This window comes from Acipenser ruthenus, chromosome 9 (assembly GCF_902713425.1).
Source record: "Acipenser ruthenus chromosome 9, fAciRut3.2 maternal haplotype, whole genome shotgun sequence".
In the NCBI taxonomy this organism is placed as follows: Eukaryota; Metazoa; Chordata; class Actinopteri; order Acipenseriformes; family Acipenseridae; genus Acipenser; species Acipenser ruthenus.
Genome location: NC_081197.1, coordinates 11,016,344 through 11,041,182, shown reverse-complemented (window position 1 = coordinate 11,041,182; position 24,839 = coordinate 11,016,344). Strand labels below are relative to the sequence as shown.

Genomic DNA, 24,839 nt, shown 5'->3' with positions numbered 1-24,839 from the left:
TGATTGTACTTTAATGCCTGATCAACTAATGAGAATCTTAGGCTCCGCCTATCTAATCTACCCTATTTAAGTTCTTTTAATGTCGGAGAAATACAGACATAACAAAAAATAGAAGTGCTCCATCCCCTACTGTTTATTTTGTGTCAAGCCAAAGTAAAATGTAATAAACTGAGACAATTAAGAGAATTCATGTATTTGGTGGGATCAAAAAACAAAAACAAAAAAAAAGCTTTACAGCAAATACAGCTTCCTAATTTCCTGAAATGCCTTTTCTCCAAGATGTGTTTCTTTTTGTTTAATTTTTTTTACTTGGATTATGATAGATCTCAGTTGTAAATCACTGGGTTAGATCAGCTAAAGACAGACAGTGATTGATAACAAAGCCGGGTATTGATTTATTGCTGAGATGCACCGTGGTGAGGGGCGGTGAAGGGTTGTAAACGTGTGAAGAGATGTGTTGTGAAATCAACGGCAGATCATCCAGATCTTTATCCATATTAAAAAGCTCAGGGAGGTGTGGATTTTCTGCAGTGCTTTTTACTGTTGTGTAATTGAATCTTTACAACCAATTCAGGTCAATAACTAGATTGATGACCTTTCTGATTTGCATTAATGATCTCAAATGGAAAACCTTCCTCCCTAAAACATCTGATTCTCAACAAATTAAAGATTTACCATACTGTCCATACTAAAAAGAAACAGCCCCCCCCCCCCCCCCCCCCCACAACAGTGTTTATCAAATGTCTTGGAAAAATCACAAGAAGAAGCCTTACAAAAACGGGCTGCTTATTTATTAGGGCGGTTGTCAACATTTGTTTCTGGGAGTCAGGAGGACTCTCAGTCCTTGCTGGTTGTTTTGATGATGGCAGGTAGTGAGCAGAATAACAGTTTTTGACAGCCGATAAGTCAAGCTACAATTATGAGTTCTTACGGCTGTATAAAGCCATGCTGCCAAGACAGCCTCTGGAAACACGTTGCTCTCATGCAGCTGTGAATAGTTGTGATTTCTTCTGGGGGACAATCATTGTTGCAGCGCATTTCAGTAGATCTGTGTGAACCGTGAATCGTTTTCATCTTTCACAATCCCAAAGTTAAGCGGGCAACCGGAGCAAAATAATTTGCATATCGAGCCCCATTGTGCTGAAGTGCCCTTTCTGAACACCTTTTAAGGAGGCCCAGACCTTAAATTGCTTCAAGTTGTGTGCTTATTCCAAAACCATCATACTGTACCTGTACTATATGTGTTTGAAATGTTATTGGCATGTTAAAAGAATTTGAAATGTCTGTTTCACTGTAGCCTAGTGCCCTGGGGACAACCCTTGAAAAACTAGATGTCGTTGTACATTGCAGTAGGCTGTCCTGATCTGTAAAAATAAACAAAACCCTTTCTCTTGAGAAAAAAAAAAACAAAGGAAACTACGTTTAGGTATCGCCTTCTGGGGGGTTACATGTTACAGTATGTCATAATAGGATCACTAGAGAGTCTGTTTGAAATCATTTTTGTGCAGTACCTTTTTATTGGTCAGGTTCCCATAGGATATGTCCCAGGAGAATTGGCGAGATAGAAGCTATTGTTTCACGAGTACCTGTCTGGGATGAATGAGTAGCCAATCGTGTTCTCTTCCCAGGTGGCGTCTGCCCTGGCACTTCGGAGCCTTGTGAAAACAAGCCTTGCCCAGAAGACATGCAGTGTGTGGGACGCAGGGCAAGTCGAGGGCCGTATCTCTGTCAGTGCCCACCTGGCAAACTTGGAGAGTGTGCAGGTAAGTTGTAGAGGGGCACAGTCTTCATACTGTTCCTGGACAGAGCTTTGCATGTGTTTTTTATAGTAGACATTCTTACTTACAGGTAATTAAGATTCAGGGTCATTGTACACAGGGTGCACAAAATACATATAAAAGCTACCGTACTGGATTTTCCTGCAGCACAATAAAAGCCTTGTTCAAATAGTGTCTGTGCATGTTCCTGTGCTTGCAAAAAGTCTCTCGAATGTAGTGTTTGCTAGAAAAGATTAACTCTGCCATGCTTTCTGTGTTTGGTTCATGTTCTTCAAATAGTGCGAACCGTTAAGCTCCATTTCATGCCTCAAAGTGTCTCAGAACTGACAGTGTGCAACTACAATGTCATGTTTAATTTAACATGCTGAGCAGGGGTTATTTCACACCTGAGTTAAAGCATGTCTGTTCATGCAGGCCACACATCCTTGAGCTTCGCTGGAAACAGTTATATTAAATACCGGGTTTCAGAAAGCAGCAAGGTAGACGAGCTGAAGCTTGGATTGCGACTCCGGACGCTCCAGAGCAAGGGGATCATCATGTACACGAGAGCAGACCCCTGTACCATCCTAAAGGTCAGAGTTATTTGTTTTCTTGTGGTTTGCCGCTTGTGAATTTCAGTGGGGGTGGTAGAGGCTTTGAGAAATCCCCATTGCTCAAAAGTAGACAGGACCTCTGTTCTTAGTCACATTAAAAATATGGCACCTTTAAGAATAAAGATCTCCCACACATCACTTTGAGGTGCTGACAGATGAACCAGGTCCAAGTGGGAAGTTTGCCTCCCACTTACCACTAATCCTCACTAAAGTCTATATTAATAAGTCATAAGTCATGTAAAGATGTGCCGTCCCCTTATTTTGTGGGATTTGCACACATAATTTCAAATCCTTTCCTAAAACAAACCCTTGAGAATGCCCCAGTGTATACAAAACAAAATTGACCAGTACAATACAGACCAGCAAGACACAGCATACATCATTTCAGCCAAAAAGACTGCGACTGTAGCAAGTGAAAGACTGCAAGTACTCCTGTCTTAAGCATCCACACATGTTCGGTTTCTCTGGCAACCGGGTAATTCAGGTTTGGTTTGTACTGTGTCGTGTTTCTTACATTAGATATTATATTTACTTTCATATTTATTTTTAAGCCTAGCACACACTGTGAATCATACATTGTAGTCTTCTAGTCTTTGTTTTTCTGGGGGGGGGGGGGGTTATAATTATTTTGAGGAAAAGCTTTAGAGTATGTGACTTCAATTGTATTTGTCTTATATTTGTATGTGTATAACCATTTTGAGTGGCTCTAATTGCAATTACACAAATCCTGTTTTTTGTTGTTTTTGTTTTTGTTTTTAATACATCTGTGCTTCCATCAGAGTTTAGGACCTGCTCTTCAATTCTAGTTGCCTGCCATAGATATACATAAGTAGGCTAGAACAGCAAGAGATAGAACTGAAGAGCAGCTCCTGAACTTGTTATCAAAGCACCTGAACAAAGCTGTATATTTGAGTATTTGCAGTAGAAGTATTTGGAATGATTGCAAGCATTCCAAAAAAAATACAAGCCAATGTAGTTTGAAGATAATGACTCTTTCAAATCTTTTTATTTTGTATGTACTGGTAGTAAATGATTGGTGTCATCTTGAGGGTGTCTATTTAACAAAGTGGGTAATGAAAGAGTTCAGAATGGTATGGCAGGTGGCAGTTCCACTTGTGATCAAAACCAAAGTGCCTGCAAGCAAAGCTGAAAATCTGTTGGGCAAACGTTTGAGGAGCGCCCCTGTGACTTTGGAATAGAGGCTTTCTGAGCAGCACTATTGTTTGGTTTCCACACTCAACTGTTTGCAGGAAAATAAACTGCAAAAAGGTACTTCAAACCAGAAAGCCAATTTAAAGGGTACGTTGGTTTTGTCAAAATATAACCCACTTGTACTGCACACAGCACATTTCTTCTGCATATGAATTTACAATAACTGCATGGTTTCACTACAGCGTTTCAACTTCTTCTTGGCAGTTGTATAATGTCGATGTTCAACAATGATTAACAAAACATGAAAACTGAATTTTTCTTTGTCTTCCATCCATAAACCAAATCGCCTGATTTACAGGTGTTTTATATTGAACTGATATAATCGATCAGAAACTGTTGTAGTGTGTGTGTTGACTACAAACCTCAGATCTATGTAGCGGATATCTTTTTTGAGACCTAGTACCTGATATCATGTTTCAAAATAAAACGTTTACTAGATCACACGAATATGAGGCTGATATAACAAATGGAAGAGCACGACACAAACAGCCTGCAAAGTCACCTACGTACCCGATGTTATAATATATAACAAATTATACAATTTGTAAAAAAGTGTGTTATGCGTTTTAGGGGTTGTTTTCTGAAGCTTGGATTGTTGTCTGAAAATTGTAAAACCTGGTTTTGTATAACCGGTTTGCCTCTAACACGATTACAATTATTCAACAAGATCAAAAGGGGATCCCAACAGGACCATAGTAAGGCAGTGTTTTGTTATTGGTAAGAGGGGAGATGTCAAACAGTTTGGATCTGCATCTTAGTTAACTTTTTAAAAGTATAATAAGTCTGGCACAAAGCAGAGTAATGTGAAGATCATCCATTTAAATCTTCCTTACCACCAGTTGAATACATTTCAGTCTTGGCTAAACTACTTTCTGATTTCTCAGCAGAAATCTACTTTTGCAACTTAAAAGTAAACCATTGCATACTGTCTTGATTGATAAATATCAATAAGCAGTCCAACCAACTGCACCAATATGCTTGTTTTCTATAGAGCGATAATGAGTTTTAAATTACCTTTATGTTGCTTTAATTGTCTTTGACAGATTGAGGATGGCAAGCTGTGGTTCCAGTTGGACTGTGGCAACAGCCCAGGAATTTTGGGAATCTCTGGAAGGGCCGTTAACGATGGGAACTGGCACTCAGTGTTTTTGGAACTCAACCGCAATTTTACAAGCCTGTCGTTGGATGACAGCTATGTGGAGCGCCGCAGGGCACCCTTCCATTTCCAACCCCTGGGGGTCGACGGCTCCATCTACTTTGGTGCCCAGGTGCAGCCTCCCAACGCCCGAAGCCTGATAGACAAGAAGAGCCCTCAGGTTCTGGGTGGTTTCCAGGGCTGCCTGGACTCAGTTGTGCTGAACAACAATGAACTGCCTCTTCAGAACAAGCGGACTCATTATGCGGAAGTGGTGGGCCTGACTGAGTTAAAACTTGGCTGTGTTCTCTACCCTGATGCTTGCGAAAGGAATCCCTGTAAGAACGGTGGAAGTTGTACAAGCCTGCCATCTGGTGGTAAGCAGGCTACATTGCATTACATGTTTATAATGCTGTTCAAGTTGATTTAATTATTTAGCACCAGGTGATGAAAGAAAGCTTTAGGCTTTGTTGACTGTATATCTCCTAATAAGAATAGCCAGGTGTTCTCAATTTCCCTCTTGGTCTTCTTGTAATTATTCTGGACACACACTGACAATTTGGGTAATGCACTTGTGTAAAGTGATAACATAAAGGTTTGATGTGATTAAAAGCAGAACCTTTTAAAGAGTTTATTTCCTTTTAAAATGTTATAAATGGTTTATAATGCTAGCTTTTAGCGACAGTAACGCAGTGTAGGGTAGTTGTCTTGGTTTCAGCCAGTCTGAAAGCTGTTTTGAACACCAGTTTACCCCCTGGCTAATGTTCTTTAATTATTCTAAAGAACTAAACATAGCTTAGTAATGGGCCAATATAGACTTATGTTAACTTACATTGCCTGATAGTCAACTGGTTATGCAAAGCAAGACTATGTCAATAATTCACGAGTCACAGAATAGTCAGCCTATTAGTTTTTATTTTTATATTGTTGTCATAAAGCAAATGCCCTTTTGACTTATTGAAATTAGAAGCACCAACATGGCTAAGCTTTTGTTGACTGTGAAAAAGCAAAATAGGTTCATAAAGGAGCCCATACATTTAGAAAAAAGTGTTGCAATCTTTAAATTGGAAAAAATCCAAGTAAAACTGGGTTATTTACAGGAGGAGTAGAGCTTTATACATGTGACGTCTTGAAGGTTTGTGTACATTGTGAGACCTAAATTGTAAGACTAAAATACTGAAGTAATTTTTGCATTCAGCTAATCCTCTAGAGTGGCTTTCTATAATACACACCCTCTAAATAGTAAATGATAAGGTGTATTGCTGGAATAATGCTGTGTCAGCTGCCCTGAACTGGGCATAAGTGACTGGGAGTGCAATAAAATACAGCTTTGATTGCTACCTAGAGCACAGCATTACTCCCACTGACAGTGCCTCCTGACATCATTACTTCAGGTATCACACTAACAGATCTCTAGTCAATAAGGATTATGGATAGAGCCTGCTGAAGGAAATGAAAACACACACACACAGGATGTTGTAATCCAGCAGCAAACTGTGATAGCTATCTCAGACATGAAAGGAGCTTTAGAAAAATACTGGAAAGAGACGTTCTAGTTTTGATTAAATTATATAAGCTAAAATAATGTTCTGAAACAGCATTGTCTGTGAAATTCTATGTGTTTATCTCAAGAAATGATAACTCAGTCTCTATTCTTGTGTGTTGTGGTAGTAATGAGAATTTACTTTTTTGAGACGTGGTAATCATAGCTATTCAAGTTGTAGTAAAGCAAGAAGAATCCTAGATAAGGATGGCTAAGTAATTCAGAATGGAATACTTTTTGTCTCTGTTGAGAGAGCAGTTTTAACACCATAAGTCAGTGCTGCTTTTGGCCTGTAAAACAATGAAAGTAAAGGTTGTTATCTTAAGGTATACAGACATATACATCTTTATTTTCTCACTGTCTCTCTTTGTAATAGTGTTGGGACTACTAGGTCATGCCCTTGTGATGGATGCTGCTTGTGTTGAAGTTCAGGGGCAAAGATGGTTTTCTTTTGTTTTATAATTGCAGTAGAAACTGGCCATTGCCATATATTGACCAATTTGTTAAAACCTTTTGTTTAAGCATTATTATTATTTATTTCTTATTATGTATTTCTTAGCAGACGCCCTTATCCAGGGTCACTTACAATTATTACAAGATATCACATTATTTTTACATACAATTACCCATTTATACAGTTGGGTTTTTACTGGATCAATCTAGGTAAAGTACTTTTCTCAGGGGTACAGCAGCAGTGTCCCCACCTGGGATTGAACCCACAACCCTCTGGTCAAGAGTCCAGAGCCCTAACCACTACGCCACACTGCATACTGGGTGAAGTATTAATGCACCCAGCAGAATGGGATTAGTTAAAGGAACATTAAAAACATTTCGGCAAAAAAAATTACACTGAAGTGTTAGACTTTTTTTTTTTTTTTTAACAAACATATACAGAAAGTGGTAAGAACAGAATATATATATATATATATATATATATATATATATATATATATATATATATATATATATATATATATATATATTCATATCCAGCTCCCTAACACAGTTTTCAGTGTTCAACTGTTTCTCTGTTTTTTTTTATTATTTATTTATTTTAAGGTTTCGAGTGCAGTTGCACCTCACAGTTCACAGGGGGGCACTGTGAGACTGAAATCACCTCTTGCTTCCCAAACCCATGTCTTAATGGAGGATCCTGCAAACCAATAGGGAATGCCTTCTTGTGCAGCTGCAGACAGGGTTATGCAGGAGACACGTAAGTTAAACATTTAACTTTTTTATTATTATTTATTTATGTATATATTCAATGAAGATGCAACTCAAAGGAGTGTGTAAAGTGCTCAGCAAATTTAATTTTGCTTCTGGAACTGTGAAATGCTTTTTAATTACACTAGGTGGCAGTATTGTACCAATGCTTCAGACTTTGTAAAACAAGTATATGCTAATTACTTGAATATGTATTAAGAACAAATGTGTATACTGCAGATACAATTAGATGTTGATAGATGTTGTTTTATTAAAGTAAATGTAGTCATGCCATTGCCACATGCTGAAACCATTTCAAACATATGCTACATAATTCTTGCCATACATTGCAATTTTGCAGTACTAATGTAGAGTTAACGTACATTTAAAACATTATCAGACACCAGCAGTTTCTTATTCTGTGTGATGTCTTCTCCCGTAGGTGTAAAGAAGACATCAATGAATGTGAAAAAGAGGAGTGTGAAAATGGCGGGAAATGTGTAAACACATTTGGCGCTTTCTATTGTAACTGCACTTCAGGCTACGTGGGGCAGCACTGTGGTCTAAGACCAGTGGTCGTCCCTAATATTCAGGCAGGACAATCCTATGTGGGTAAGGAGGAGCTGATTGGAATAGCCGTGGTCCTCTTTGTCATCTTGGTCCTGATTATCCTCTTCATAGCTTTCCGCAAGAAAGTTTTCCGAAAAGATTACTCCCGGAATAACATCACCCTAGTCCAGGACCCTGCCACTGCTGCTCTGCTGAACAAAGCCAACGGGATCCAGTTCAAAAACCTGCGGAACAGCACAGACCCCCGGAACCTCTACCAGGAGCCCGGTGGCCCTCCCCAGGTGCCGGTCCGACCCATGGCCTACACCCCCTGCTTCCAGAGCAACTCCCGGAACAACCTGGACAAGATTGTGGACAGCCTAGGAGTGGAGCACACCGAGATGACCACCTTCCACCCAGAGTCCCCACGCATTCTCACCACCAGGAGAGGGGTGGTGGTGTGCAGTGTGGCCCCCAACCTGCCCCCAGTATCCCCCTGCCGCTCGAACTGTGACTCCATCAGGAAAACCGCATGGGAGACTAACACTGAAGGTATATATATATATATACATATATATGTGTGTATGTGTGTGTATGTGTGTGTATATATATATATATATATATATATATATATATATATATATATATATAGATTATAAATGGAAAGATGTTGAAGTTAATTAAATGGATTAAAACCTCAGGAGTAAGAACTGGTACAGTAAATATCTAATTAAATAATTTCATAAATTTTACCGGTTTTGTGCTTACGTTTTCTTACCAGTTTTGTGCTTACATTCGCATATGTAGGCTTTGAAAGAAACATGTATTATAGCAAATATATTTAATTTTAAAAATGTAGAGAACAAAAACTTACTTATTTGAATGCTAAAGAAGTAAAAAGAACAATAATGCCAGTTGAGTCAGTTGCAATTGATATTTCATTCTCTCTTGGTAATGATGTGCCCAGCCTCTGAAGTGTGTAATAGAATATGAGGGGAAGGTTTTACACCACTGGGTAATTCCCATTTTACTGTGAATAATCCGGGGGTGCATCCAAAATCTGATGAGCAAATTCTTCAGGAAAATCTGCTACCTGTTGTGAGTACAGCTGATCCCCAAACGGTCCTTTGTACCAAAGAGAATCCCTCTCACCACATCGGATCTGGCCAGGTTACATTAATCCTGTCTCGATCAATAAAGGATCATAGACCAAACAAGGGTGGGTGTAATTAAGTGGGAAGTGTCGTTAAACTGGATTATGGCACTACTTGTGCAAGAAACGATAGCAGTTTTAGTGCTGTCATTTGCAGATAAAGCAATGAAACCTTTGTATGCTGAGTATAAACTACATCACTCAAAGACATGAAAGACATTGATTGTTTAAAACGGCTTAATAAACGTGACAATTCATTTTCTGAAAACCCACTGGCGTCTATTCGATTGATCTAAACAGCGGCAGATCTAAAAACTGTCACCATTAAATATTAAATGAGAACCAAAGCAGTGATTTTACTAGATATTGTGGTTTTTACCTAACCTTCTTTTAATGATTGTAACAATGACAGTATTTAGATCTGCCAGATATGCCACTGCTTGGATCACTTCAATAGACCCTAATATATTATACAAATGACATGTGGTTTTCCTATGCATTTGGATAGTGGGCATTCTTAGGTAAACTAGTGTTTCTTCAGACCGATCAAAGCCGTCATCAGTGCAAGCAGTGTAAGAATTTGAACTTTCTTGCTTACTAGACTTATCAGGTTCTTGCATTGACTGTGTTCATAAGTAGTGCCATGAATGGCTTGATACATGAAACTTTCATAGGGCTGTTATTTAAGCTGCTTACTTTGAAGGCTTTGATAACTCTTCCTGACAGGTACTTGCATAGATGCCTTCAATTTAAAATACAGTAAAGATTAATGAAAGCATCAATGCATGGTTAATTGGATTGTGTAATTCTTTTTCTTCTGAGGTATTTCAAATGTAAACCTTGTTTTTAAGCCAACAACTAATTGTTGACTTATATCGTTCTTGTAGGTAAAGTGGTGGACATGGTTGAAGAAGTCACTTGCTTTTCAGGCAGTAATAAAGGCAGTAATTCTGAGGTCCAGTCACTTAGCTCCTTCCAGTCTGACTCATGTGATGACAATGGTAAGAGAATATCTTATTCTTCCTAATTCACCCTTTCCTCTTGTGGACTGCATTTAAGTATTTATTTTTTGATAGAATATGTGTGTTTTTTGTATAACAATACTGTTTTAAAGAGAAAGACTAGCCTTTAGCCCAAGATTGTCATTGAAAACTACTTTGTATTGACGCCTGCATTTGCAAAGTACTGTTAGTGTTGTTCATTTCACTGAACAGGTGGCTGAGCTATAAATAGTATAGCTTGTCCTCTGTTGATGACATTTAATTGGAAGCAAATTTTCAGAGAAGGATAAAACAATTCTACCAGTGTGTGGCAGGGTGAAAACTCTGCTGAAGCACGGGTGTGTGTGGGGGGGTGATCATGGGGGTTAGAGTTAATGTTGGTATTGGAGAGAGGGTATGTGTTTTCGTGTTCTGTGCTGTGCTGTGCCGTTTGTCCGTGTTTGTTTACATCCGTGAGTTTTGTGTAAACCTTTTGTTTTGGCCCCTTGTGTCTATTTTGTTTTGTTAAATGTGTTTTGTTTAAGGTTTCTGTCTGTGTTATTTTTGTTTATTGAGTAATTAAAATGTGCGCATTAGCGCTTCACTGTACCTTCTGTGTCTGAGCCCAACCCTTGTCACTGAAAGAGTCATACTGATGCCCAGGGAGCATGGAAAACCAAAAGTATCATACAGAAAAAAAGACTATAGAATACAAACTGCTTCAGTATGTTTGTGCTCATTAATAAGGCTTCCAAAAACTGCAATCCAGCTTTCACCTCAAATCAAAAGAGCCATATGTGGAGCTTAATGCGCCATATGGATCAAAAGCCATTCGTTATGTAGCCCTATTCAGAGTATTTCTTGATAGTTTTATAGCACTAAAATTGTTTTATTTTTTGCTGAGAATTTGCTGTTACCGTGTACTTCAAATATCTTTCTATCTATTCCTCCTGGCATCATTATGTTAAACATAAACTCAGAGAAATAAATGGGAGAACACTGAAGGCTCTCGCACTTCTGAATGGAGAAAATCGGTCATGGTCACTCATATTTGTAATGTATCCAATATCCACTTTACCCTTCAGACAATAACTCTACTAATACAGCTTGTGAAGTGTCAGCTAAACTGGGAGGCTTTAGCTCATGAGGGGCTATTATTTTCATTAATCATTAATTAGGTGTTAAGAGAAAGTGTGGCGAATCACACCCTTAAAACCTATTGTGCCCCAGAAATGTTAGAACATAAGAACATAAGAAAGTTTACAAACGAGAGGAGGCCATTCAGCCCATCTTGCTCGTTTGGTTGTTAGTAGCTTATTGATCCCAGAATCTCATCAAGCAGCTTCTTGAAGGATCCCAGGGTGTCAGCTTCAACAACATTACTGGGGAGTTGGTTCCAGACCCTCACAATTCTCTGTGTAAAAAAGTGCCTCCTATTTTCTGTTCTGAATGCCCCTTTATCTAATCTCCATTTATGACCCCTGGTCCTTTTTTCTTTTTTCAAGTCAAAGAAGTCCCCCGGGTTGACATTGTCTATACCTTTTAGGATTTTGTATGTTTGAATCAGATCGCCGCGTAGTCTTCTTTGTTCAAGACTGAATAGATTCAATTCTTTTAGCCTGTCTGCATACGACATGCCTTTTAAACCCGGGATAATTCTGGTTGCTCTTCTTTGCACTCTTTCTAGAGCAGCAATATCCTTTTTGTAACGAGGTGACCAGAACTGAACACAATATTCTAGGTGAGGTCTTACTAATGCATTGTAGAGTTTTAACATTACTTCCCTTGATTTAAATTCAACACTTCTCACAATATATCCGAGCATCTTGTTAGCCTTTTTTATAGCTTCCCCACATTGTCTAGATGAAGACATTTCTGAGTCAACATAAACTCCTAGGTCTTTTTCATAGTTCCCTTCTTCAATTTCACTATCTCCCATATGATATTTATAATACACATTTTTATTGCCCGCATGCAATACTTTACACTTTTCTCTATTAAATTTCATTTGCCATGTGTCTGCCCAATTTTGAATGCTGTCTAGATCATTTTGAATGACCTTTGCTGCTTCAACAGTGTCTGCCACTCCTCCTATTTTTGTGTCGTCTGCAAATTTAACGAGTTTGCTTACTATATCAGAGTCTAAATCATTAATGTAGATTAGGAATAGCAGAGGACCTAATACTGATCCCTGTGGTACACCACTGGTTACCTCACTCCATTTCGAGGTTTCTCCTCTAATCAGTACTTTCTGTTTTCTACCTGTTAACCACTCCCTAATCCATGTGCATGCATTTCCTTGAATCCCTACTACGTTCAGTTTGAGAATTAATCTTTTATGCGGGACTTTGTCAAAAGCTTTCTGTTGGCGACCTGTTGCAATATACAAAGTGTGTATTGTTGGTGGAATTCGATATTCGTGCCAAAAATCTTTGTGTTTTTATTTTCATACATGAAAAACGCACCATAAAAGGCTAGCATATATATATATATATATATATATATATATATATATATATATATATATATATATATATATATATATATATATATGACTTTACAGTAAATTTCAATAACAATGCGCTCAAATCTGGTACTTATTGAAGTACTTGAAATTAATGTAATACCAAAACTTAGTCAAAACAGGCTGCAGGTAAGATAAAAATCACATTTTTAAAAGGTGTATATCCAAGGTGTCTCATTCTCAGGGGTAAATGTACTAAGATGGGCCAGTCGCAGCACAAACATACCTCAATTTGCATTTTCGTTGTGACAATTTGCAACAAGAGAAAATATGTTAATAAAGAGCCGCAATATACTAATTTAAATATTTGTTGCTTCATTGTTGCTTCGCGAGAGCCGTGCAACATTTTTTCGAATAAATATTGAAAGGCAGTTTAAACTCATCATTGATGCAATTGTAAGTGTCACAATTGCCCGCAGCTTTAGTACCTCTCATTATAATATTTGAGAACTCTCATCTCCACCCCATTTTTGCAAACTTATGCAGGAACGGCCATAATTACATATTCATCTAAGGCTGAACCGCAAAGAAAAACTGCTGCTGTAAAGCATTCCCTAAAAAGTCGCTAACAGCATTGCGCTTGCTTAGTACATTTCACCCTGGACTAACGACTCGTTTGCAACCACTGTGACAGCAGCAACACTTTAGTACATCTACCCCTCAGTGTTTTACAAAATTCTGAAATAGAACCACTTTGAAATGAAAATGATAAATTACACATCACAAAAACTTTAAAGTTAACATTAAATGTGAATAACTAACTGTGTAGAGTAAAGCCTTAAAAATGTGCAATCTCCTGTACCATCTTGTAGAGAAACATATTAACTGACTTAGAAAATATGTTCAAACATATCACAGTTCTCTTTTTTTGTTCTTATTACCTCAACTATCCAGTAATAGGTGAACTGTGTAAACAAGGTTGCTCCAGTGATAGGCATGTATTAAACAACAATTTAAGTACTGGCAATACTGGGAATTATTGTTTGGTGTTTTATAACGTATAACTTTTGTGGGTTTATGTATATGTTCCTGGTTTTCTTACATTTGTGTAGATCACATACTTATATAGTGTATTTATTGAATGAAAGAATCAATGTAAAAAAGGTGGTGTTCTTAAGGAACGAAACACTTTCACAAAAAAAGTTCGTGGTTACAGTACTCAAGTAACTGAAAAGTACTAGGATACTCAAAAGTCCTGACTTGAGTAGTTTACTAACATTGGATAATGCTTATTTTCAAACTGTTTAAAAAAAAAGTTTGCTAAACCTCATGCCCTCCTTTCCCCACAAGCTTCCATAGTGACTGTCATACGACTCGTCAACGATGCAGTTGACACAATTGAAAACGAAGGTATTCCACTTAACTCTCTTCACTTTTTTTTTCCTAGTTCAGCCGCTGCTGTTCGGCATTGCGAGTCAGGCGGGGGGGTGGGGGGGTTAGTGTCAATTAAACCATACAACTCTGCTTTGTGACTCTTGTTATTTTTCTTTATTCTGTGACTATACTTCACACACCATACTTCACAGGTATAATGCATGCATTTAGGAGTTATTGAATGTCACCTCCAGGCTTTTTTGTTATTGTACAGGTGTATTTGGAGCAGACCCGGGGTCAATTCTGATTGCTTGGTGAAATTCCAATTCCAATGCTATTTTGTTCAATTGCAATTCCAGTTACAATTAAAAAGTCATTACAATTATAAATACAAGTACACTTAAATGTAACATAAATAGCTACACACATTAACATGTTTACTGTGTTTATGCTACCAAGTATTAATCACAGGCACGCATACAGAAACACTCTAGACAACGTTTTTCCAAACAAATGGGATCACTAAAAGTGGTTGAAAATACAAGAATGTTCACCCGATGTAAAACACAACATGGAACTGTGAATGATTAAGTTTGGAAAGGTGTGTAATTGAACTGTAATTGATCATTTATATGGCAATTACAAATATAATTGCTCAGGTGTGCCAAGGTTCCAACTACAAGTACAGTTACATTATAATTGCAATTATTTACAAATTACACAAATTACAATTGCAAATTTCACCCCAGGTCTGATTTGGAGTGTGTCCCCCAATATGTGGACGTCTGGTAGAATAGCACTAGGAGAACCGGGAGTCACAAAGCGGCATTGTGTTTATTTATTTTATTTTTGGATCCATCTAATAGTTGGGGTTCTGCTTCAGTGTGCAGCTGAAAAGAACAAGGCTAGGTCCATTTCACACAGATCAAAAAAAGAATGTTAACAATTCTAAAGCTTTTTTAAATATCATGTTCACTAATTAAAGCTTATTCGTGCCAGCATGTTACATTTCCTCATTATTTAAACCAGAACCTGCTTTTTATATATAGTTAACAGTAAAGCAAGAAAAATAATAAGCAGCACATCATGCTAGTAATGATAAAGCAAGAGATTCCCCTCGTGAAACAGTAAAGTAATTCACTAGTGCCTTCTTTAAAACCTCTGGGTGAACAGTAATATATTTCTCAGTGTTGCTTTTATATTGAAGCCTGACATAAAGGTCACCACTGAATCAAGAGCTCTGCTATATATACTTATATATACTTCATATAAATATATATATATATATATATATATATATATATATATGAAGTAACTTGCCAACGTGTACCACAAAGCAATGGAACCTGGAAGGTGGAGGCTGCAGGTGGTTGAAGATTTTACCATCATGATCATGCCCAGATGCCCATAACTTGAACTGCATGTAAAATGGCGCAAAAGTAACAGTGTCAGATGGTTTCTAAATAACATTATGGGGGGGGGGGGGGGGGGGGGGTGCTTTGAAAGACAGTGAAGCAAAGAAATCCTATACCATCCCTGTCACGTGAAACCGGACCTTGAGAGATTTCTTTTTCAACTCTGTAGCACTATTGTCCTATATATTAACAGACCTCAGAATAATGGCAGCTATGAAAATGGCAAATAGTCCTGAATGTAAAGGTTAATTGTGAATTACAAAGGTCACATGTGCCTTGTTCCATTGGTGGCCTTTCTGTTCAGGCATCATGTAACTGGGGTGGGATTTTTACAGCAAATGTTAGGGGTGTTGTTGGTTGTCTTTCACTTTACTGGGAACATTAAACACTGGTTTATTTGTTCTCCACCTGGCAGTGTCTGAAATGGATCAAGGGCAGAGCTACAACAGAGGTGACTCGTCCAGTATCATTGTGTCTTGTTTTTTATATTTATTTATTTTTTTACTGTTTGAGTTTTTTTAACCCAACATTGCACGGTTGTTGTGCTAGCCATGTACATGAAAATGCCAGTTTCAAATATCCACATTAACTTTGTCCTTTTTTCCTTTTGTCTTTGCCTGCTAACTTTGTTATTGCACTATGCTGTAAGTTTGACAACATTGATGTGGAAGAGCCTTGTTGACAGGCCTGGCTGTTTTTGAAGTGCCTCTCCTGTAACCTATCTAACTGCTGTGCAACAAGTTCTTTAATTGTGTTTTATTGTGCTTCTGTCTTCAGCATGTCTTTTTGGTTTTGAGTCTCTGTTGCCTCTGTTGTGTTATGTGAACTGAGCCTAAACTGCTCTTGTCTGTAAGTGCGTTCAAAACGTGGATCAGAAATGATTACAGGATATTATATTGTTTTAGGTTTATTATATCTTGTGTGGTATGCTGTGAAATGTGTTCTGAATTGAGCATGCTGGTTGACCATTGCATGATCTGTAGCAACACAATTGTGAAGTGTGTGTATGTATATATATATATATATATATATATATATATATATATATATATATATATATATATATGTGTGTGTGTGTGTGTGGGTGTTGCATTCGGCATTTCTGAGAAAAAAATAATTGGAATAATACTAATAATCAAACACTGAACCGTTTTTCATACCTGTCTGTCTCCTTGCTGCAGCTTATCACTGGGACACTTCAGATTGGATGCCAAGCACTCGACTGCCTAATATTGAGGAGGTGCCCAATTATGAAGCTGGAGATGGTTCCTCAGCAAATCTCGGTAGCACCAGGGAACTGGAGACTGACTACTACCTTGGCGGCTATGATATTGACAGCGACTTCCCTCCTCCACAAGATGAGGAATTTCTGAGCCAAGACCAGCTCCCACCGCCCCTCCCAGAGGAATACCAGGACCACTATGACACCCTCCCACCACCACAACCAGTTTCTGTGGACAGCACCCTGAGCACCAACAGCTGCCAGCGGCCTCACTTCCATCCCAGCCAGTACCTCCCGCCCCATCAGTTCCCAGGAGAGATGGAGGCCTTAGGGGCTCAAGGAGGGGAAGAGTTTAGCAGTTTCCCAATAGGCTCCAGTCAGGACCTGGAGACCGAGAACCTGGACAACGTTTCCATGCGCCTGTCCACCAATGCTTCTTCCTCAGACGTTTCCGCCAGCTGTGGCTTAGACGACTCAGAAGCAGCCATAAGCGACTTTGAAAGTGCGGACGAGCTCAATTTTGACAGTATCCACATCCCATTCATGGAAACCCAACAGCAGACAGAAGTGTAATATCAGTAGTGATGATAAACCTAACATGAAATACTTTATTTGGAGGCATTGAAAATATATAATAGCAAAAGGAGCCAGGAGCACCTGTAAACATTTCCATGGTACTGAGTCACTGCCTGGTGATGTCAGCCATATGATGATCGCTTTATAAAGCAGTGCACACAATGAAAAAAAAACCCTTTGTTAAAAAATGTTACTGTTTCTTAAAAAACTAAAAGATTGTTTGCCATTTTACATACATTTGCATTAATATAATGGATCTGTTACAGAAACTGTAGACTAAGGGATATTATGACAATCAGGTTATACTAATAAAATAAGTACAGTCTTAACACATACGTGAACGTGCATTGTCAGCTCATGTTTAGTGACTAGTATAGTATGTTTTAACATTTGTTTAGTCAGTTGCTGAAAATGGAAAAGCAGATCTATGAAAAATAAGAAATATGAATATTTAAAATGAACCTGTAAGGCCCGGTACACACTGTCCGATGCGATCGTCGAATCTCATGGGTATCGATCAGCTGATCCTGTAAAATTGCATACCGGGCTTAAAAATTATTCATTCTGTGTCTTACAGAATGTGTGTTGGATAATTAAACTGCAAGTATAGCTCGGCATACAATTGAAACCCTTTGAAGATTAGCTGTAACATGTACATTATTTACAGTATTTAACCTTGTAATTTGAGGTTACTGCGATCCTCCTACCTCTGTACAATTTATGACACAAGAGCTTCATGAACTGGTTACTCGGGCTGGCTGTGGAAAGCTTAACCCAAATAACTGAATTGGAAAGCAAATGGTTTGTGCAGCTCTACAGCTCACTAGTGTACAGTCTTTTCTCACCAACACCTTTATAAAGTATGTGTGATTTAAAGAAGTTTTAAACTGATACAGTGTTTTGAAAGAGCATAGAACCTTTTTTTTTTTTTTGGTGTTTAACCGTGTCCTACCGACGCATTGAAAAGAAGAATACTGAAGAAAAAAAGAAACTGCCAAATATTATAAATAGTATCCAACCATGCACTTAATGATAGTTCTGTAGCTAAAAGGCACCACTACACATGCAGTGGATCTGCCACCTAGACATCAGATCAACCCTTTCATCTATAGTGTGGCTATATGTTAACAGCCTTTTATCCAAAAGGTCTTAGCCCATGTTTATAAATAATGTTAAAGGGTTAAATGCAATTCCCATAAAGAACACAGGACCATTTTCCGCGTTAGTGGTCTTTGGTGTAACTGAAAACAATGCTATAAAAAACAACTCAAACTAGAGATTCAGTGTAATATGCCTAATAAAGTAGGTCAGCATTTGGAATTTTATTTTTGAAGTTCTGATGCATATTTCTTTTGTGGGATTATGTGATTTTGATTTATGTGAACTATTTGCACTAACTGAAAAATTCCATTTGCATCTCATTTCTGTAAGCTTGGCACATAGCTAACCCATATTTTATGAACAAGCATTTCTCTGGTAACAGGCCCTTCATTAAAATGGTACGTTTGTTTCACTGCTAAGTTATTGATATTAGACTAATGGCAAGCACATGCTATTTGTGGTGATAGGTCTTTTCTAATACATACCTGCCAATACTATAGTGTAATGTTGTCTCCACTTAGGTCTCTCTTTGTATTAGTGCTGCACTATTGAGATGTACCTGTGCTGGCCCTGTGGGCACAAAGTGAAGAAACTAAACTAAATGTTACAAACATTACATTTTTAGATTTTTTTTTTGTCGGTCCTGAAATGTGTCATCATAATACATATGCTGCCAGTGAGTTAAATAAAAACACTCTCAACAGCTGATTATAAAGATTAATAATTGATCAGGTTTCCTTTATTAATGACCTTGCAGTTACTTTCAAAACTAGTCATAAAGATTCAAAATGTGTCCTTAGCCAATGTTATCAAAGCCATTGAAACTGTAATTTAATTAAAAACATTGCAGTCAGGTCATGTAGCCTCTTTATCAACAGCATTTTATTTCATGAACTGAATCCAAGTAAATTATTATTTAAAAAAAGCCTGTTTTTGTTGCATTTTAATAAATGTTTCTCCAACTGTAACAACAATAAATAATTAGTTGCATTTTCTTAGAATCATGGTCTTGTAATATAATATGCCTGATGTTAGCAGGCCGTTTTGTAAAGGATGTAAGATTGTGTTCAAAATGTTTGTATAAAGTGTATATAGCTAGGTTGTCGAAGATGCAGGTTTTTGTAGATATTTGATGCCAATTATGCTGCCTTTTTAATTATATTGATGTTAAATGTGAATGTCGGCAGAAAAGAGGCAGTTTGAAATTAAAGACAATTTAACCATTTTTAAAATGTTCTTTTGATAAAAACTAGAAAAATCACCTTTTATGATTTTTCTTAAATTTTCTTCTTAATTAACCATTGTTTTTCAAATTGTCAAAAACATTTTGACTTCTTTAACAAACCTGTTGTGGATTTTGCACAATGTTGTATGCACACTGTTCTAAATCATTTGGCAAGTATGGCTGTTCTCAACTTGTACTTTTCACTTCCAAGAATTCCAAGAGTCTCTTTCCCCGAAGTTTTGGCAGTATTAAAATGTGTAGTTAATTACAGCAATTGAGTGTACAAATTGATTTCTTTTTTAACTGCTGTTTTGTTTTCTAAGTCAGTGTACAAAAAATAAAGATAACTGATCAACAAGCTCATTGCATGCCTTGTTTGTTTGTTTATATTAAAAGCAGCAAATAATTTGGAGATACAGGCTTTATATGTGTAATATAAACCCCTTGCAGTCATGTGACTTTTTCACTTTAACTGAACCCACTTTTCAACACATATTGCCGAAGTAAACTGCTGCATTCTGTGATCCTCTTGTTCAAGTGTGATTGTGGATATTGTTCAATAAAACAAACCATTTTGTATACCCATTTATTTTACCTTCAGTGGCCCTTGGATATCTGAGACTCTTTGAAATGCAAAATTCATATTTGCTTCGCGATGTGAAAGAAGGGATGGTCTATTTTTGTTCACAAAATGCAAATATCTAATGGTATATCTATGATATGTCTGAAAACAACCATGTCTGTCTTAAAAGCTTAGGCTTAAGTTCACCTATATAATGAATCTATGCACATAGCAGGAAATAAATAAACATATTTCACATATTAATATATCAATGCATTTGAAAGGTATTTTATTTGTTTCTGGTAAACTAAAGTGGAATAGGAATTGAGGACCATATCAAATAAGGAGTCTAAAAAAAAAAAAGTGAAGCACTGGCCATTGTTGTTTCATAGTTCTATGAATGTTGGTCTGTAAAGAGATATTTACTTGTCCTAGTAAAGTTTTTAGAAAATTGCCCTAAACTTAGCTGTAAACTTGTCAATTCAATTTTCTATCTTGCATGAGATTTAATACCACGGTCACAGCTTCCAGTGTTGTCATTAGCCCCCCCCCCCCCCCATGTGGAATCAGCAACATGCCATTCAAATTCATGTTAAATGAGCCAGTGTCGATCTCCTGTGTAACTTTAAATATCCCTAGTAATTCCAACTGTCTTGTCACTGACTCAAAATCAATACTAACATATTACAAGAGTAATGAGGCAGCTATAACTACTTTATTAACAAGCGAATCCTGCATGCATATACTTGACAATGTCCCAGCTATGCTTTGCTGTGCTTCTAAAAATATTATACCACAGGACACTGTTATAAAGCAGCTAAAACATGTTGGTTTTTTTTTTTTTTAATAATTATATTAACAAGAACACATGTCATTAATGGGCATACACAAGAATGTTGTGCATATGACAGGTATCCTAAAACCCTTATCATAAATACATTCTTCACCTTAAAACTTGGTCGCTCTTCAGCTACAGCCGCAGCACTGCATAGTGATGATAGATCGAACAGACACAATGGGGCATTTTACAAAAGTGGAAAGCACAGCTTTTCTGATTACAGGAAGGCATTATGGAGAAAGCATTTCGCATCAACAAAAAGAGCTCCAGTAGGCAGTAATGCGGTGGATTCAACATCAACAACAATAATGATTGACTTGAAAGCTTTGAACAATGGTACACCAGTGGGAAGAGTCTATCAGTGGGGACGGGGGATAAAATGTGAAAAATCTTCATGTGAAGAACACCTGTGACATATAATTGAGTTCACATCTACAGCAACTGTTCCATTCTCCCTTGTTTACCAAACTCCAGTGCTCATCAAAGTTTTCTTGCCACAAGCAATATGTATATTTCTCAAGTATGTAAGTATGTGTATTTCTCATAAAGTTAAAGATATGATGATTTTGCTCTTTTTTATTCCACAATGTACAATACATTTATACATTTTAAATTGAGATGTATCAAAAAGCAGACAATAAGAGCGCAGAGTGCTAGATGGGTAATGACTTTAGTTCGTCCACTGCTGCATTAGTATTGCATATTACATCACCCTGGAGTTCTGGGGACTCTTGCCATAATCTTTCCTGGGGTGGTATTGTGAAAGTTAAGACATTTATGAGTTTGACAAAGAAAAATGTGACCCCAGCCACTGCTTTGGTTATTAATAGTAAATCTCATTGAAAAAGACATTGACAGAGCCAATGTGCCTGTGGTCACTAAATGAGCGTGTTATCTGTCAGATTAAAAGAACAGCACTGTTAATCTAAGAGTTATACCAGTTAAAATATGACAGAAGGTCATGAGAGTGTGCTAAAGACAGCCATTGAAGTAGTACTGAAATAGATTTCAGGGTGAATGGATGAATTAAGAAATTATCTACTGCTAATCAATGGCATTTACTCTCAGAAACCAGTGTTCTTATCCAGTCTTTATGAAATTCAAGATGAATAATTTTACAGCATACAAAAGGTCACACAAAAAAGGTCAAATCAGTTTTTAATGCCTTCAGTTGACAACTTATTGAGAAAAAAAGTATCCATGCAAAATACATTCGTTTCTGTGATTATTATTATTATTATTATTATTATTATTATTATTATTATTATTATTATTATTATTGTAATACATACAGTATAATGTTGTTTTATGTTTTCAGTGACTTGGCCTGTTCTGTGGCCTGTTAACTGACTGATAATCTTGAAAAAGAAGCTAACAGCTCGTAACAGTTTGTAGCAGGGTCGCAGCAAGAAAGAGACTCAGAGACTTACGAAGCTGCAATGTAAAGCGCAAACACAGACTTTAATAAGCAAAATAACTTAAAAACAGGAACAAAGGAACAGGCGCAAGGGCCAAAATAAATGGTTAAACAAAGCACTAATATATGGCTGGCTGGGCATTCGCCTTCACAGACCCAAGCGCAACCAAAAGGGCGCGAGTGCCAAAACTAAATGTTCACGGCTGGGCATTCACCTTCACTACTCACAGATATCAACAACACAGTGTAACTCACCAACTCACCAACTCCCAACTTCCCATATTTGGGAAGAAAAAGCCCAATTTTTCTTCCCAAATGTGTTCCCTCACAGCAGAAACCCCACCACTGTTCAAGAGAACTAAAATCCCATGCTCCGATCCCACTGGAAACCCATTGCTTCTTTACACCCAGGAGCTCAACATCTGATGTCGGTGAGCTACTGGCCCCTAGAGTGCAAAGGTGCAGGCCCTGAAGGTATCTGCTTGAGCTCACCTGGCCTATAGGGCTGCTGTAACACCCCTGTGTGGTGACTGATGATTTTGCCTTCCTAACACAATCTACTTGGGTGTCACTTGTTTTGAGTTTAAAATGCATGTAGGCTACAGTTGTGGCAGACAAATGCATTCGAGTTTAATCAAAGCAAAGAGGTTTTTTGTTTACAGTTATGGGCATTTACTGCCCTGAAATGCTGTATCTTGATTCACTGAGACAGTTTTCCAGGCTTATAAAATGAAATCTGATATTGAGCTGTAACTTACACTAGGGGGCCTCCATACGCTAACATTCAATTCTACTTCACACTGACACTGTACGGAGAGATTGTGTTTTATATTGATAAGAAACATTTGTTTCTTTGTAGATGAAGGTAACGGTATGCATTGTTCAAATTTGAATACATTTGAATACATTTAGAAAAGTATATCATCCAATGCTTGGAAGGTGCCAGAATATAACATTAGCAATTATTTATGTGTAAAATGTACAACTTTAGCTATGCTACTATGAATAAGTAGATACTGTAATTTACTAGTGAGGCAATTAATACAATTAAATAGTTTTTCCTTTGCTGACAACTTTTTTGTTCTCTTTCAGATTTGTGTACCTGCACAGGCCTCCAGATTATGCTAAAGATAAATGAGCCCATTCTCAAAAAAACTACACAGTACCAATATTAGGTACTATACTATCTTGATATGTCTTGTCAGTTTGCTTTATAAAACTATACATTTCTTAACCAATTTGTTGTAACCTGACCCATTCTTCATTATATAAAACATACATTTTAAAAAAATCCATACAGTATTATGTATGGGTAAAGCCCAGTCAATTCCAGTTATCCTGAAATTAATGTATCTTATCGTAGCTGTCCACCTGTAATGTCCCTTAAATAATACCAGGTAGGACTCTCTAAATACCCCTGCAAATATGATAATTTGATTAACAGGAAAACATTTGCAACTGTCACATAAAAGTCAAGCAGACTTGGATAACGGAGGTAATTCCCATATTTATTTCAACCTTCAGTCTTCAGTTAGAAGGGATTTCCTTCCACAAACAACAGTTGGGTGTTTTCAGAGTTACAGCCCATGCTAGACATCTTTGAGAATGTGGAACAGGTCAGCTGTGTATTTGTATTTGTATACTGGAAGAGTTACTTGTACTAGCAAGTGCTGAGTGTCTTCCAGTGAACCTAAGATACTGTACAGTATGTAACCATCAAATTGGAAAAGGCTGGGAACACCTGCTCTCTTGAATTGAGATCTATGGACTGTATGGGCCATGACCGGTGTGTGAGTTCTGCTTCACACACCACTCACCATCAAAATTAGCACATTGAATGGCTTTCTTGAAAGCAACTCATCCATCAGGGTGGCAAATTACGGGACGAAACGAAATACAGTGGTCAGTTATACATGGGCATTGACTCTAGCAAGTGGTTAATAAATGGTATATAGTAAAGATATGTATCTATACTGCCTTGTTCTCTGAGTACTGTTCTGCAGTAGTCATTAATGTACCGGATGTGATGCATCAGAAAGCTGGACACTCTTGCCTCTCACTAATACAATTCCAGCTACCTCTTCCAGTGGTGGTTATCTGCTACATTAGCTAACAGCTCATGACTACTGTATACTCATAATGTGGTGAAGATGCTTTGGAATAATCCAGATTAGATTGAACCAGCACATGGGGCTTTTCCTACTCTAATAGATAAGAGTTGTCCTATCTGAGCGTTTTCTGGTATAATCGCTCCAAACCTTGCTTTGAGTGCTGGCATTACATTATCACTGATTACTAAGAGTGGTGTAATTAACCAAAGCTTTGTTCTTAAACTGGTTAGCTTTGTAAATGTTTTAATGCACAGGGCACAGCTATAATTTTTCTTCACAGATGTTTTCTTGTTCCTCTGGGGATAGTGACAGTACTTCTATCTCGCCTTATTGATTAAGGGCTGGTTCCATTTAGGCCTACAATAAAAAATGTAAAACTAGGATTCTC

General features: G+C 37.5%; 1 protein-coding gene across 7 annotated transcripts in view; it reads left to right on the top strand.

Moving 5' to 3' along the window:
- Nucleotides 1–19,881, top strand: part of fat3a (FAT atypical cadherin 3a) — a 180,139-nt gene extending 160,258 nt beyond the window's left edge. For 4 of the 7 annotated variants that reach the window (XM_059031131.1, XM_034923642.2, XM_034923638.2 and 1 more), the window contains 9 exons: nt 1,629–1,763; nt 2,193–2,350; nt 4,627–5,095; nt 7,321–7,474; nt 7,907–8,565; nt 10,054–10,167; nt 13,961–14,020; nt 15,815–15,850; nt 16,581–19,881. In XM_059031131.1, the coding sequence (XP_058887114.1) occupies nt 1,629–1,763; nt 2,193–2,350; nt 4,627–5,095; nt 7,321–7,474; nt 7,907–8,565; nt 10,054–10,167; nt 13,961–14,020; nt 15,815–15,850; nt 16,581–17,194 (2,399 nt within the window). In that variant the 3' untranslated portion in view covers nt 17,195–19,881. The remainder of the gene's footprint in view (nt 1–1,628; nt 1,764–2,192; nt 2,351–4,626; nt 5,096–7,320; nt 7,475–7,906; nt 8,566–10,053; nt 10,168–13,960; nt 14,021–15,814; nt 15,851–16,580) is intronic. The other 3 variants (XM_034923644.2, XM_034923643.2, XM_034923640.2) reach the window with 2 other exon arrangements.
- Nucleotides 19,882–24,839: the final 4,958 nt, after the last annotated feature.